The sequence below is a fragment of the Wyeomyia smithii genome, chromosome 3, assembly GCF_029784165.1.
Source record: "Wyeomyia smithii strain HCP4-BCI-WySm-NY-G18 chromosome 3, ASM2978416v1, whole genome shotgun sequence".
Taxonomy (NCBI): domain Eukaryota; kingdom Metazoa; phylum Arthropoda; class Insecta; order Diptera; family Culicidae; genus Wyeomyia; species Wyeomyia smithii.
The window spans coordinates 180,391,170-180,403,824 of NC_073696.1; the positions used below are offsets into that span (position 1 = coordinate 180,391,170).

At 36.5% G+C, this 12,655-nt stretch overlaps 2 protein-coding genes across 3 annotated transcripts; one reads left to right on the forward strand and one right to left on the reverse strand.

Moving 5' to 3' along the window:
* Positions 1 to 423: 423 nt before the first annotated feature.
* On the reverse strand, positions 424 to 11,378 carry LOC129733061 (transmembrane emp24 domain-containing protein eca). Of its 2 annotated transcripts, none has more exons than XM_055694617.1 (4): positions 11,093 to 11,378; positions 10,904 to 11,035; positions 10,614 to 10,849; positions 424 to 582 (listed from the first exon to the last, which is right to left on the reverse strand). In XM_055694617.1, exons 1-4 carry the CDS (start codon positions 11,223 to 11,225, stop codon positions 439 to 441), a joined length of 645 nt encoding a protein of 214 aa, XP_055550592.1. In that variant the 5' UTR covers positions 11,226 to 11,378; the 3' UTR covers positions 424 to 438. The 2 variants fall into 2 exon arrangements, with proteins under 2 accessions (XP_055550592.1, XP_055550591.1); XM_055694616.1 differs by lacking the exon at positions 424 to 582 and adding an exon at positions 5,108 to 5,297.
* On the forward strand, positions 2,321 to 4,756 carry LOC129733057 (histone-lysine N-trimethyltransferase SMYD5). The gene is made up of 3 exons (XM_055694611.1): positions 2,321 to 2,447; positions 2,498 to 2,874; positions 2,935 to 4,756. Exons 1-3 carry the CDS (start codon positions 2,412 to 2,414, stop codon positions 3,695 to 3,697), a joined length of 1,176 nt encoding a protein of 391 aa, XP_055550586.1. The 5' UTR covers positions 2,321 to 2,411; the 3' UTR covers positions 3,698 to 4,756.
* Positions 11,379 to 12,655: the final 1,277 nt, after the last annotated feature.

Here is a 12,655-nt window from a genome sequence, read left to right on the forward strand (position 1 = left end):
GCGATTTCGAGCAGTTTTAAATCGTGATTTAAAAAACGAAGAACAACGATAAAATTTTTTCTCAAATCACGTTTTACTTAGAAAATGCAGGGGTGGCATTGCGCATTTCGTTTCGAGTGATTTTTGTTCGTTTTGACCACATTTGACATTACCGATTTCGATTCGAGCTCGAAACGAGTAGATGGCGTATTATTGCAGTTGATCTTCAATTAGTACAATTAGTTGCCAAAACCAAGTAAGTTGTGTAAGACAATACCGAAAGATCTGTGATTTTAGTTATTTGTTCACTTTTAATTATTTAAGTAAACTAGAAATATGATGTAACATTGTTTTGATAAAAAAATATTTTTATTCAAATATTATTAAAAATTTTACCTATTGAAAATAAAAAAAAATCAAAAATCGACGCTCGCCGCACCAAATTTGTCAGGGTGAAAATCAATTAACCTTCATGTCAGTTGCGCTCATAGTTTCAAAGCCGAAGATCTTCCGGGTGTGTCCATTAACAAGGCGGTGTAAACTATTTACGTAGCATGCAACAGATGCTCGGAAGTAGAGGCAAATCATGTGATGGTTTGATGCCTAAAATATTTACAAATTTTGTTATTATATACTTACGAAAAATTTGTACTATGCGATCATCTTTTAGCTGAAGTTGTTGGAGAAAGCCCTCCATTTTTTCGTTTAGAAAAAATCGAACGAATAGAAAAAATTTGACAGCTTTATAGTTGGTCCAGTAGTTTTTTACCAATATTCGGTAAAAGTTTAATTTACCGAACAGTTCAGTAGAAAATATAGCAGGATTCAGTAAAATCATTTGCTTAATACAGAAAATATGTAAAGTTATATCAATTTTACTAACTACTCTGTATTTTCTCAAACTTACCGATCGAAATTGTAATAATAATTACCGAACATTTATTATCTGATTAAGTGTGAACAAAATAAACATTGAAAGCAAAGGGTGTATTCCAATACAATAACGTAAACACGGCGTATAGTAAATGGCGATACTGCCCAACAAACAATTTTGTTGATATACAGCTTGTTAAGCTACTATCACACGGATTTCGGTTAATCTATGGCCTAATAAGCAGTTGAACAACAAAATTGTTTGTTGGGTGTCGAGCAAATGAAAATAAGGCGCATAGTAAAGGGCGATACTGCCGAGCAAATCAAAATAAGGCGCATAGTAAAGGGCGATACTATCGAGCAGATCTAAATAAGGCGCAAAGTAAAGGGCGATACTTTCGAGCAGATCGAAAAGTTGCATAGTAAAGGGCGAAACTATAAATTCTCGAATATACAATGTGAAGCGACTGAAATTCAAGATTTAGGTTTACCATGTACAAAGCTAGAACAATTTTGCTTTTATTAGAGTATTTGGATGACAAATATCTTGTTCCACCGTTATTTAGGATTTGAATTGGTGATTGAAAACTTTGTTTGTCTTTTTTGAGTTTTGTAGTCATTGTAAGATTTCCCCTAAGTAACATATATTTTACTGGGTGTGCGAATCTGGTGAAGCTCACCACTGACATGATAAGAAGTACCATGATATTTTTCCGTGTCGATATGCTTTAGTTCACCCAACGGCCTACAGATGGCAAGTTCATAGTGTTGCCTTGAGATTATATGCAGCGAATTCTAACTTGGATATAGAGCTTTCTACGACAGATCTCACCAATACAGGCTTAGTCGTGTATCCTTATAAAATTGATCTGATTTCAACCAAAAAACCAGCTGATATTAAATTTCGAAAAAGACTTCACTTATGAATCCTAATTCATTAGTGTTACCTGTTTTAACATACTTTGTTTTAGTGGAAAAATAGGAAATAAAACTAAAAATCGGCTTACAACTTGAATAAAAGTTCGGGACAGAAAAAAAATTTTTGTTACCACCTGCGGTTGATTATTTGCAACTAAAAATAAAACTTGTATTAGTGAAATCGACAGTATTACTAGCGCAGGTCTATTGTTACTGCAGCATTACTCTGCAATTCGCTGGTGAGTCCAGCGATGCGAAGATTTCCAGCGGTGTCATTTTGTATGATTATTTCTCCCACAGTACACAATGCAGTTTTAATGTTCTTTGATTAAATTGACATAGTCTTGCGACTAGAAAACAATCAAAACTATTTGAAAATATTACAGTGGCATATTTCGGTACATTTTATGTTGAATTTAAGACTACATTATATTAATATACTACGAAATTCGCTGGAAAATCCTTGTCAGACGAGCGACTCGTCGCTTCCGATTTTTCTCTGCATGCACAATATCTATGTTTCTTTAGTCTATGCAATTACTCAATTCTAAAGAAAAATGACTAAGTGTGTACGATAGACATCTTTTTGAAACACATGGAGAGAGATTTCCGCATAAACACAAGACGTCCAAAATCACAACATGCCGGCATTTGAAATTCGAATCACTGAAAAAAAGGTATGACGAAAAATAGCTTAATAATATAAGTTAACTAATCCCTGTCACAGGGTAAAAGTCTTTTCGCTTCAAGCCAAATAAAGGCAGGCTCCGTTATATTTGAAGAGGCTCCTCTGATATCATCCCAATTTTCTTGGAATGCAGTTTATGGTTATTTAGCATGCGAATTTTGTTTGCGACCACTTGAAACAGCAGAATCTAATGTTCGACGCTTAACCAACGATTACACGATCAGTCTACCGCATCTTGAATGTTGCCAGATTCAAGAAGAACTGAGCAAACATGTAAAATGTCCGAATTGTTTCGAGATGTATTGTAGTGAAGAATGCTTACAAAGTGCATTGGATAATTATCATAAAGTTTTATGCTTGGGTGCCAATCGGAATGACACCAATCACCCTAATAATGCGCTGGTAGAGTTTTGGAAGTATTTATCAATTTACAATAGTATACACTATAAGGTGATGATAATCTTTTCTTTTTGCAGGAAAACGCACTATCCACCAGAAACATCAAGTATAATGCTAGTGATTAAAATCATCGGAATGTTTAAACAGACTAATGATGCGCAAAGGTTACGATCACAATTCAGCCAATTTCTCAGCCAAACAGAAAATCAGGACTTAATGATTTTTCATAAGATGCTGGGTGAAAACTTTTCGCAACAGATTGAGCAACTATACGAACTGATTTGTGATGCATTCGACCCTTCCTCTGACGAGCGCCTTCAATGGTTGACCTTATCCGGTTTCAAATCGTTATTGGCACTAATAGGAACCAACGGTCAAGGGATTGGAACAAGCTCATTTGCTGACTGGGTGCGAAATGTATCAGATTTAGCATTGACAGAAGAACAGCGTGAATCTTTGGATGAGCTAATAGATCGTCTTTATAGTAAACTGGACGAGGTAGCAGGAAGCTTTTTGAATAATGAGGGATCCGCCTTGTACAGTACACAGAGTAAAATTAATCATAGTTGCGTACCAAACGCTGAATGCCGTTTTCCTTATTCCAATCATCATTTACAACTAACGGCCATCTGTAATATAGAGCCAGGTCAGGAAATCTGTATATCTTATTTAGATGAATGCGCTCTCGAAAGATCACGACACTCGCGACAAAAAATACTTAGCGAAAATTATCTATTTCACTGTCAGTGCGAAAAATGTGAAAATCAAATTAACGATAGCGACGAAACATCCGAAGATGAAGATGATATTGAAGAAGAACGAATGGATGACTCGGATTAAGGCCAATTTACATGAATATAAACTATGATAACTTGTTAAAAATATTTCACAGTTTCATTTCGAATGATACAAATTGGCAACACCACGATTTGTTAGCTTGCTCGAAAAATATCTCTAGCCCTGCAGTTGTCCTGTAGACTAATAGCGAATTTCTTTATGTATTCTACTGTGTGCGGGCAAAACTGCCGAGGAATAATGAAACGTCATCGCCATTTAAGAAGCAAGTAAGAAAGAGATGCCAGATAACTGTACGAACTTAGCACGTGCGGTGGTGGGTTGACGCTGACAAATTTTACAGTGCGCTTCGGGCAGCACGGCAGGTCAAAACTGGGTCAAAATCGACCGAATAAAGACGGGTTTTGACAGCAGTTAGTGCGCTTCCAGGTCAAAACGAGGTGAGCTGGTGGAATAAAGAAATTCGCCATAAAACAGTTGGCTGCGAAGTCTGTGTATAAATAAACAGAAGGTCGATTTCCGAATCGGGATGTAGCACCAAGAATATGGATAAAGTTGAGGATTTACACAACAAAAGACTGTTCGTCTCTGTCCAAGGTTGTGCTATGTTAGAAAAAAATAAGAACTTTTCTATGTTTTCGAATTTTTCCCTGCCAGTAAGGTAGGTAGGATTCAGTTCTGCTTACTGTCGCGAATTCATGTGTACACATACTTTAAAATTACGTTTGACGCTCAGTAAGAGCACCCCAGTTCTAGATCGGGTTTCATCTATCAAAAGTCTAACTGCCAAAACATTTACTTACGGAAATTAACAAAAAAAAAAAACTCATTTCTTATCGGCCTTACCAACAACCTCGACCGCAAACAAGAATAAAATCATCTATCTAACATTATGTTCATCTATAAATAACTCATTGTGTTTCATATACCTACATTGACAACATCGTAGACTACACAAAACATAACTAATGCAGCATGCGAAACACTATGAAGTAAACGTTACTCAATTTGTGACCTATTTCTAAAAAAATGACAAAAGATTCGTTGAAATGTGGCAGAACCAATTAATTAAACTTAATATAAATATATAAGAATTATTCCCTATTTTTCGAGTCACTAACTCCATCCTGCATCAGAAAGAAAGAATGCGTGTTAATACGAATATCACCAAGATAGCAATTGGCTCATTCATCAAACAAGTGTTAAGCCTATATTTGAAACACAACGTTAGTCAATGAGCTAGCGGATAGCATCGATCCGCTACGAGTCTGACAGAAACGTAGCTAAAAGTGGATACGGAATCCAACTTCATCTGATAAGATTGCTCCGAAAGAACTGGCAAATGCTCTTCGCATTTTCAAAAGGTCTAAGGACACGGTCGAACGCTCGAATTGATTTGCACGAAAAAGGGAATGCAAATCTACGGTGCATTTATTAAATTCGGATACGAAAAACTATGCTTTTAGGAAGGAGACTTTATTAACTCAAATGACTATTAAACTAATTTTTTCGCCTCAAAAAAGCTTTTTAGATGCTTCATTTGCCACAACCCCATAATGACCAGAACAAGAGTTTGTGCCAATGACCACCATAAAACGCGCTGGTTCGTGCTGTCACTTGTCTGCCTGAAGCGTTCTTCACGATACTAAAATAAAAAAAAAAAACAATTAGAGTAGTGGTAAAGAAACAACAATAGAAAAATATTTTTTGAAGGATGAAACAAAGATTCAAACTGGCTGATGATGCGAAATCAAACATAGAAATGCCTAGCTGTATGTTTGGGCAAGGTTTCTGATTTGCAAATTGAAATGTCATTCTCTATATAAGGCACATCGCCTCATTTGTTAGACAGCCAATTTCCACATCGGAAACAAAAAAAAAACATGAAAGAAACGGAATAAACAATTTGGGTATTGGAAATAGGCAATTTTCCCATTAAATTTTACTGCAAAATAAAATCGAATCGAAACTAACAAATGTTCCAATAAACTTCAAACGCTAATAACAGCATAACCACATGATAGATAACAATAACCAATATGTTGTTGAATAGATAACATGTTGGACAATTTCGTCATACGCTAGTTACGCTAGCAATCGATGATTGCTAGGATTTTTAGCCGAAACTTGTTGATGATTCTGTTTAACATATCCTGCAATGTTTTTCTATTAGCGAGCCTATGTAAGGCACATGTAAACAAAACGAGTGTTGTTGAATATATTAAAAAAATTAAGGGAAGGCTGAGAGCAAATGATTTTCGTATTTCTTATGGGTCCCATAACAACTGTGTAACTTTTCAGATTGGTGAAACGCCCGATTTTTAAAGTTTCCATACGATTTTATATGGAAAATCCACTTTTTCAATACTTATTCTCTAGAGATGTCCAGTTGGCTGTTCAAAATATATCAATACATGATATTTGTAGGAAATTTTCCTGGGAAAAACTCTTCTGAAGACCGTAAGGCGCTGCGATGCTTGTAGAAACAGCTATTCAACCCAAACTGATTGAATAGACATTCAATGAATATCTGACAAACAGCTCACCATTGAAATTTTCCAGCAACACTGCTACAGCATGCTGCTCTGCTATTGCAAACTTGCTTAAGAATGAGAAATAATTTCGCGTGGAATTAATTTTAGAAGTGTGATTATTGCTCATAGTATCTTCGGGGAAGCCTCCAAGATAAATTTAAGCGATATCATTTCTTATCACATGGTTGAATTTGCATTAGCAGCATGCTGCAGCAGTATTGCTAGTAAAACTCAATGGTGAGCCGTTTGTCAGATTTTCATTCAGTCTGGGGTGAATATCTTTTTTCACAAGCCAAGTAGCGCCTTGCGGTCTTCAGAAGAGTTTTTCCCAGGAAAATTTCCTATAAATATCATGTATTAATATATTTTTAGGAGCCAACTGGACATCTCTATTCCTCTAAGTTTTGAAAAAGTGGTTTTTCCCATATAAAATCGTATGGAAGCTTTAAAAATCGGGCGTTTCACCGATCGATCTGAAAAATTACACAGTTGTTGTAGGACCCATGAGAAACACGAAAAGTGCATGTGAGCAAAAAAAAAACACCATCGTCTTTTTCCCATATAACCGTGTCCCAGTCTACTGTGGCATACGATGGTGTTCAAATTAATTAACACGTCAACGTAATTCGAAATTCAAAAAAAAAGTAGGAGGTTGTATCCAAGACACGACCGCATAAATAACGTAGAACTACGTACACTATTAACAAATGCATTTAGTGTTTCATTACCCTAGTAACACAACTGTTTTGATCAAAGTTTTATAGCGCTTTTTTGGCAGTATTGAGCGTTATAAAACTTTGATATAACCAATATTTTTTCTTGGGTAATGAGTTATAATGTCTACTAATGAAGAATTGTGAATTTCGTGAACCGGATTCAGCAGTTAGCAGACCGTGCAGTGTTAAAAACCATACACAGCACACACACAAATCATACCATATCATAGACACACACACATCATACCATATACACCACATACACACATCATACCATATCATACACACATACACACATGATACCATATCATACACACACAGCAAGCAAGCGACCAATCAGAGGACGTTATTTTTATTTCAACAAGGCTTCACAATTTTCAATAGTGCAATAGTTCGTAGATTCAAACAACATTTTTCTGCATTTGGGCAGATGGGTGTATAATTTTCCAACCGATTGCTGCAAGAATGAAGTAAATCGGTTGAAAACCAACCGACCTATAAGCATTTGAAAAGGGACAAATTTCGTCCCAGTTTTTCAGTTTGCATCCCTGTGTGGTATGCTAAAGTAAAACGTAGTTCTACGTCAAAAAAACGGCAGATATATTCTACATTAGCAGGAATACCCAATTCAAAACAGTGTTAGGCTCCACTTAAGGCATTAAGAAGGGCTTTGTACGCAAGGGATTGTACGCTATGCTCTTCAGCAGTCCACATAAGAACTGATGATGGCTATGAGTAGTAAGCGAAATACAGTGTGGAAAATTCGTTTAAACGCAGCATCATATTTTATTCTTCCGATAATTTGACGAACAATAGTAAAACTAAGACATTAGAATATGTTAGCTAACACAAATCATAGTTAATTGCAGTACTGATTTTAATTTCAAATTAACATTCGGCGCTGTTAGAGACAAAAACAGGTTTCAAGGGGGGGAAATTCGTTTAAACGCACACCATTAAGAATCATCAACAGGCTCACCTGCAATATCGAAAACCTTGATGATCTGTCAGCTTAGTATTGTAGTAGTGTTAGTACGCGGAGCTCAAGTTGATACTGGCTTTTTTGTTGATCTGAGGTTACGAAATGGCGAATAAACCTTACTTGAGTGAGTCAGAGCAAAAAGTTGCTATGAAACTTAAAAAAACTGGCATGAGTAACCGTGAAATTGCGAGGAGAGTAAATAGATCCGAAACAGTGATTCGAAATTTGCTCCAAAAAGGTGATAAATACGGTGTTAAGAAAAAAACTAAGGGGAATACCAAAATAAGTAATCGTGATAGAAACCGCATTTTGGAGCTGGCTGGCACTGGAAAGTTCAACTCGTCGGATATTAAGAAGGAACTTGGACTCCCGATTACCAATAAACGAATTGCACAGATACTGCGTGGATCTGGACATTTTAGGTATACAAAAAAGGTCAAGAATCCGAATCTAACGCAACGTCATATTCAGATGAGACTGGATTTTGCCAAAAGGTATATGACATGGCGAAATGAATGGGATACTGTGATATTTTCAGATGGAAAGAAATTCAATCTAGATGGCCCTGACTGTTGCGAGTACTATTGGCATGATTTAAGAAAGGAAACCGAGGTTAAACTGAGCCGAAACTTTGGAGGCGGAACACTCATGGTTTGGGGTGGTTTTTTCGCTTCACGGAAAGACTCCGATTTGTACCATTTCTACCAGGATGAACTCGGAAATGTATGTGGAACTGCTGGATGACGTTCTGATTCCATTTATCGAGGATTATATGCCAACAAACTGCATTTTTCAGCAAGATAATGCGGCAATTCATGTCAGCAAAAGAAGTATGGAATGGTTTGCGGAGCGGGAAATCAGGGTTTTGGACTGGCCAGCACGTAGCCCGGACTTAAACCCGATAGAGAACCTCTGGGGAATCCTCGCTCGACGTGTATACCGAGGTGGAAAGCAGTACGGAACAGTTAAGGAATTAGAAACCGCTGTGAGAGACGCCTGGGAGTCAATTTCTGTTGAAACGCTTAAAAATTTCGTAAATTCGATGCCGAACCGAATTTTCGAAACTATTCGTATGAACGGAAAGCAAACTAAATATTGAGTATTGGTTAATGTTTTAATGTAAATAAATTCTTTGTTATCATTGAAAAATAATGCGTGCGTTTAAACGAATTTCCCTGAATACAACTTATTTTTTTCTCTTACCCAGTCATATTAGAACTTATGATTAAAATCAATAGTGCAAGAAACTATGCTTTGGATAAGCCAACATATGCAACAGTGATAAATTTTAATAATGTACACTAACTCACCAGAACGGTAAAATATAAGACTGCGTTTAAACGAATTTTCCTCACTGTACGTATCTGCCGACGGTTTCTGCGGTATTCGATTTTTCGTAGTAGAATTAAATGGAAAGTTTTTTTTATTGCTTTCAGTCACAGTCTGTTCTCCACCGATTAAATGGAAATGTTGCCTATTCTCAATATCTTATTCCATTTTACAAGACGATCAATAAAAAAATTATTAACAATTTGGGGCTATTTCTTCTTCAGAAATCGTTTCGAAACCGAACCATCCGTTGGTGATGCGGTTCGTCATGAAGGAATGCGCTGAAGCTTCATACGATGGGATAATGAAAGGAATCACTTTTTTTCATATTTAATAGCACTGTTAACTACCGCGCATAGCATTTCAGTCCCATCTGCATTTTCAGCAAGCCGAGAAAAACGCGTTTTTATATGATTTTATAACATTGCTTCCTACGAGATGGGACAATATGTTTGCATGTTTCCAGCAGTTTTACCGAACAAAGTTGTTGAGCTCATTCATTTTACGAAACTATGCATTGTTAGCTACCATTTACGCGTAATAACTCAATTTTACTGAAAATGCAAATGGGACTGACCAGCTATGCGCGGCAGTGTATGCGTTAGTGCTCTGTTGTTACGCAGAAAAAAAATGTTGTGCGAGTCATTTTTTAATGCGTGCGAATATTTAACTGTTTCGAAGTAAAGTGAAAGCAAGCATGGGGAGGTAAGTATTATATAATTGTATTCGTGTATATTTCTTGTACGCAATTCTCTAACATTAATTCGATCCTGTAACGGTATCACTTTTATAAAGCAGAATAAGGGCTTTTGCTAAATAAGGTGTGATTCAAAAATGGGGAACGAATTTGAGTGCAGTGAGGCGCAAATCGGAAAGAAGATTAAAAAAATCAAATTAGAGGAAACTAGTATGATTGGGCTTGTTTTTGCCCATAAAATTCGATGTACGCACATTCACCTCTATTTTTCACTTCGATCAGCCCAGCTGTTCTAAATTTTGAATGAACTGAATGGCTCAACAAACCATGATTAGATTTCAAAACAGTGATTCTGATCCGTTTGCTGTCAATTCTATTTCAATTCAGTAATTTGATGGTAATTACAGTTATGCTTTCACATGTTAAAATGTCACAATGCCAAAATCATTGACAGCTATAAAATTTTGAAAGTCGAGTCGTGACATAAAATAAAACAGTTCTACAGTGGTGAACATGAGAAACTGAAATTCATTTTCATGCTTTATGGAAAAACTTCACTTCCATAAAGCATGGAAATATAAAAACCAATTTTCGAAAAGCTAAAAATTTCTCGAGCCCGAATTTAACATCTTGTTAGCGTAAACAACCCAATCTCCAATTTTTCTTGTTGAGAAAGTTAAAAATAAAATATTGGTCTACAAACCCGTTGGTAATTCTGCTCCTTAGTTATTTGATCGACCTGGTCCAGTAATTGTCGAATACGTAATTGCAGTTCGGTAAGCTTTTCTTTTTGGGCCACATTTGCATAATCAATCGCGTGTTCACCAACTTGAATGTCTAGATGTACTCGGAGTTGAGATCCGCTAAACCAAGCAGTACTGTTCGAATACATGCAGATTACATGTTCTCCAGGAGTATGCGATGTAAAAGATATGCGTCCTACGAACAGAAATTTGTCTCGTTACTTTACTCAAGTTTCAAAAAGAAGATTACCTTCAGAACTGTACACTCGTGATAAAATAGTTTTATCGTCTGGATCTTTAACTTCGACGTGCATTCCGATTCCTGGTGAGGATGGCATAAACCCTCCGCTTCTAGGGTCATACAATTCCACTTTATAGTTAACTGAAAACGACAATTACATTTTTTTTCATATTCAGATGATTGAGGTAAAGTATATACCTATTACGGTTGTTTCATCTGGGATTTCTTCGATGAAACATTTGCGCTCGGTTTCTCCAATATGAAAATAAAGTGCGCTGGCGAATTGAGTCACAAACAGAACAATAAAAATACTCTTAACTAACAACTGCATGATTTTATATTTTTTTTTTGCCGTAATATTCGATGACAGCAAGCGTATATTTTCAAAAAATAATTCTTATAATGAAATATGCAAAATAACTAACGTTGCACGATCATCAGCTAGACACGTCAATCGACCAGCGCCGAGTAGGGTTGTTGATATTTTATCGATATTTGATATTATCGATATTTGCCCTTCACGATATCGATATTTTTTACCGATATTGGCGCATCTGATATTATCGATATTTCGATATTGCGACTCGATATTACTGTCCGATATTCTCGGTTGCCATCAGGGGAGTGCTGCCGTCGAAATTTTGCCTACCAATCATAAATTCATCATGGCATCAAAATTAAATTTAAAATGCTTACACGCAATATAAGATATTCATTGAAAGTGCACATTATACTGAAAACAAACGTTAAGGCTTGGTTTCTCCATTGATAAATATATTAATTCGAAAATAGGTCAATAGCAATTAAAAGACGTTTACTCTATTGCAGCTATTTTAGGGCAAATCAACTAAAAAGTATAGGTACCAGAATTGTTGGTACTATAGAATCAATAAGTGATAGATGGAAAATGTAAGCAATTCGACAGAAATATGGTTGCCATATCTCCATTTTTATTGACAGCATGCTTAGAGCGAATTTCCAGAAATTTGGGTGTGGAACTTCTCGGGGCAATAACCACCACATTGAACCGATCAAATGCGATGCCTTGGTGTTGCATTGGGATGGCAGAATCGATGAATTTCAGTAAAGAATCGGTGTTACATGAGCGATAACATGAATGTTCAAGTAGGATGCTTCAGTAACTGGCTGGTGATTAGTCAATGGATCAGTGACGATTAGGAGACGCGGCTCACGAAACGTCGGTTTAATCTGATTGGAAAATGCACCTTGCGTAAAGCGATCAGCAATCGGCCCGCTGTCGTAAAGCGTGGTACGCAGTTGAAAAGAAAAGAGGTTCACGAAATTTTGCCCTTTTTACCAAACGGAATTTTATCAGCTGAGAATGCTTCACAGTAACGATATCTGACGTGAGTGAGCGCATGATTTTTCCTTTTTTCTAGATCACTCGAACACATTTGTTTACCGCGATCTGGTGTGAGAGCAGGGATGCCAGGTATTTTTTTTTTCAAAAGTCTGGTCCGCGAAAAAATGTCTTCCTACCCGAAGCCCGAAGGCTGAAAAAACTCCGGCAAATCGAAAACTGTCGAGCAAAATAATACAGGTCACCAATAATGCCCTAATGCAAAATTCGGGTCGTTCACATATTTTTCAATGTCTTCACATGTTTTCTCCAATTTCTTCACGTTGTCGTCACAAAAATGGATGTCTTCATCGTACACTCAAAATATTTTTCACGTTATTGTTACGTGAAAGTTCCTATACTTGTTCATTTCCTGTCATTTTGTATGATTTATGTGACAA

What these genes read in the sequence shown, in the direction of transcription:
- LOC129733061 (XM_055694616.1), bottom strand. Translation starts at nt 11,225, where the DNA reads ATGCAGTTGTTAGTTAAGAGTATTTTTATTGTTCTGTTTGTGACTCAA. An exon ending in ACGAGTGTACAGTTCTGAAG is followed by an intron (nt 10,850 to 10,903) that starts GTAATCTTCTTT and finishes TTCTGTTCGTAG; the next exon opens with GACGCATATCTTTTACATCG. An exon ending in AGGAGCAGAATTACCAACGG is followed by an intron (nt 5,298 to 10,613) that starts GTTTGTAGACCA and finishes TTTTTATTTTAG; the next exon opens with TATCGTGAAGAACGCTTCAG.
- LOC129733057 (XM_055694611.1), top strand. Translation starts at nt 2,412, where the DNA reads ATGCCGGCATTTGAAATTCGAATCACTGAAAAAAAG. An exon ending in TTCGAATCACTGAAAAAAAG is followed by an intron (nt 2,448 to 2,497) that starts GTATGACGAAAA and finishes TCCCTGTCACAG; the next exon opens with GGTAAAAGTCTTTTCGCTTC. An exon ending in GCGCTGGTAGAGTTTTGGAA is followed by an intron (nt 2,875 to 2,934) that starts GTATTTATCAAT and finishes TTCTTTTTGCAG; the next exon opens with GAAAACGCACTATCCACCAG.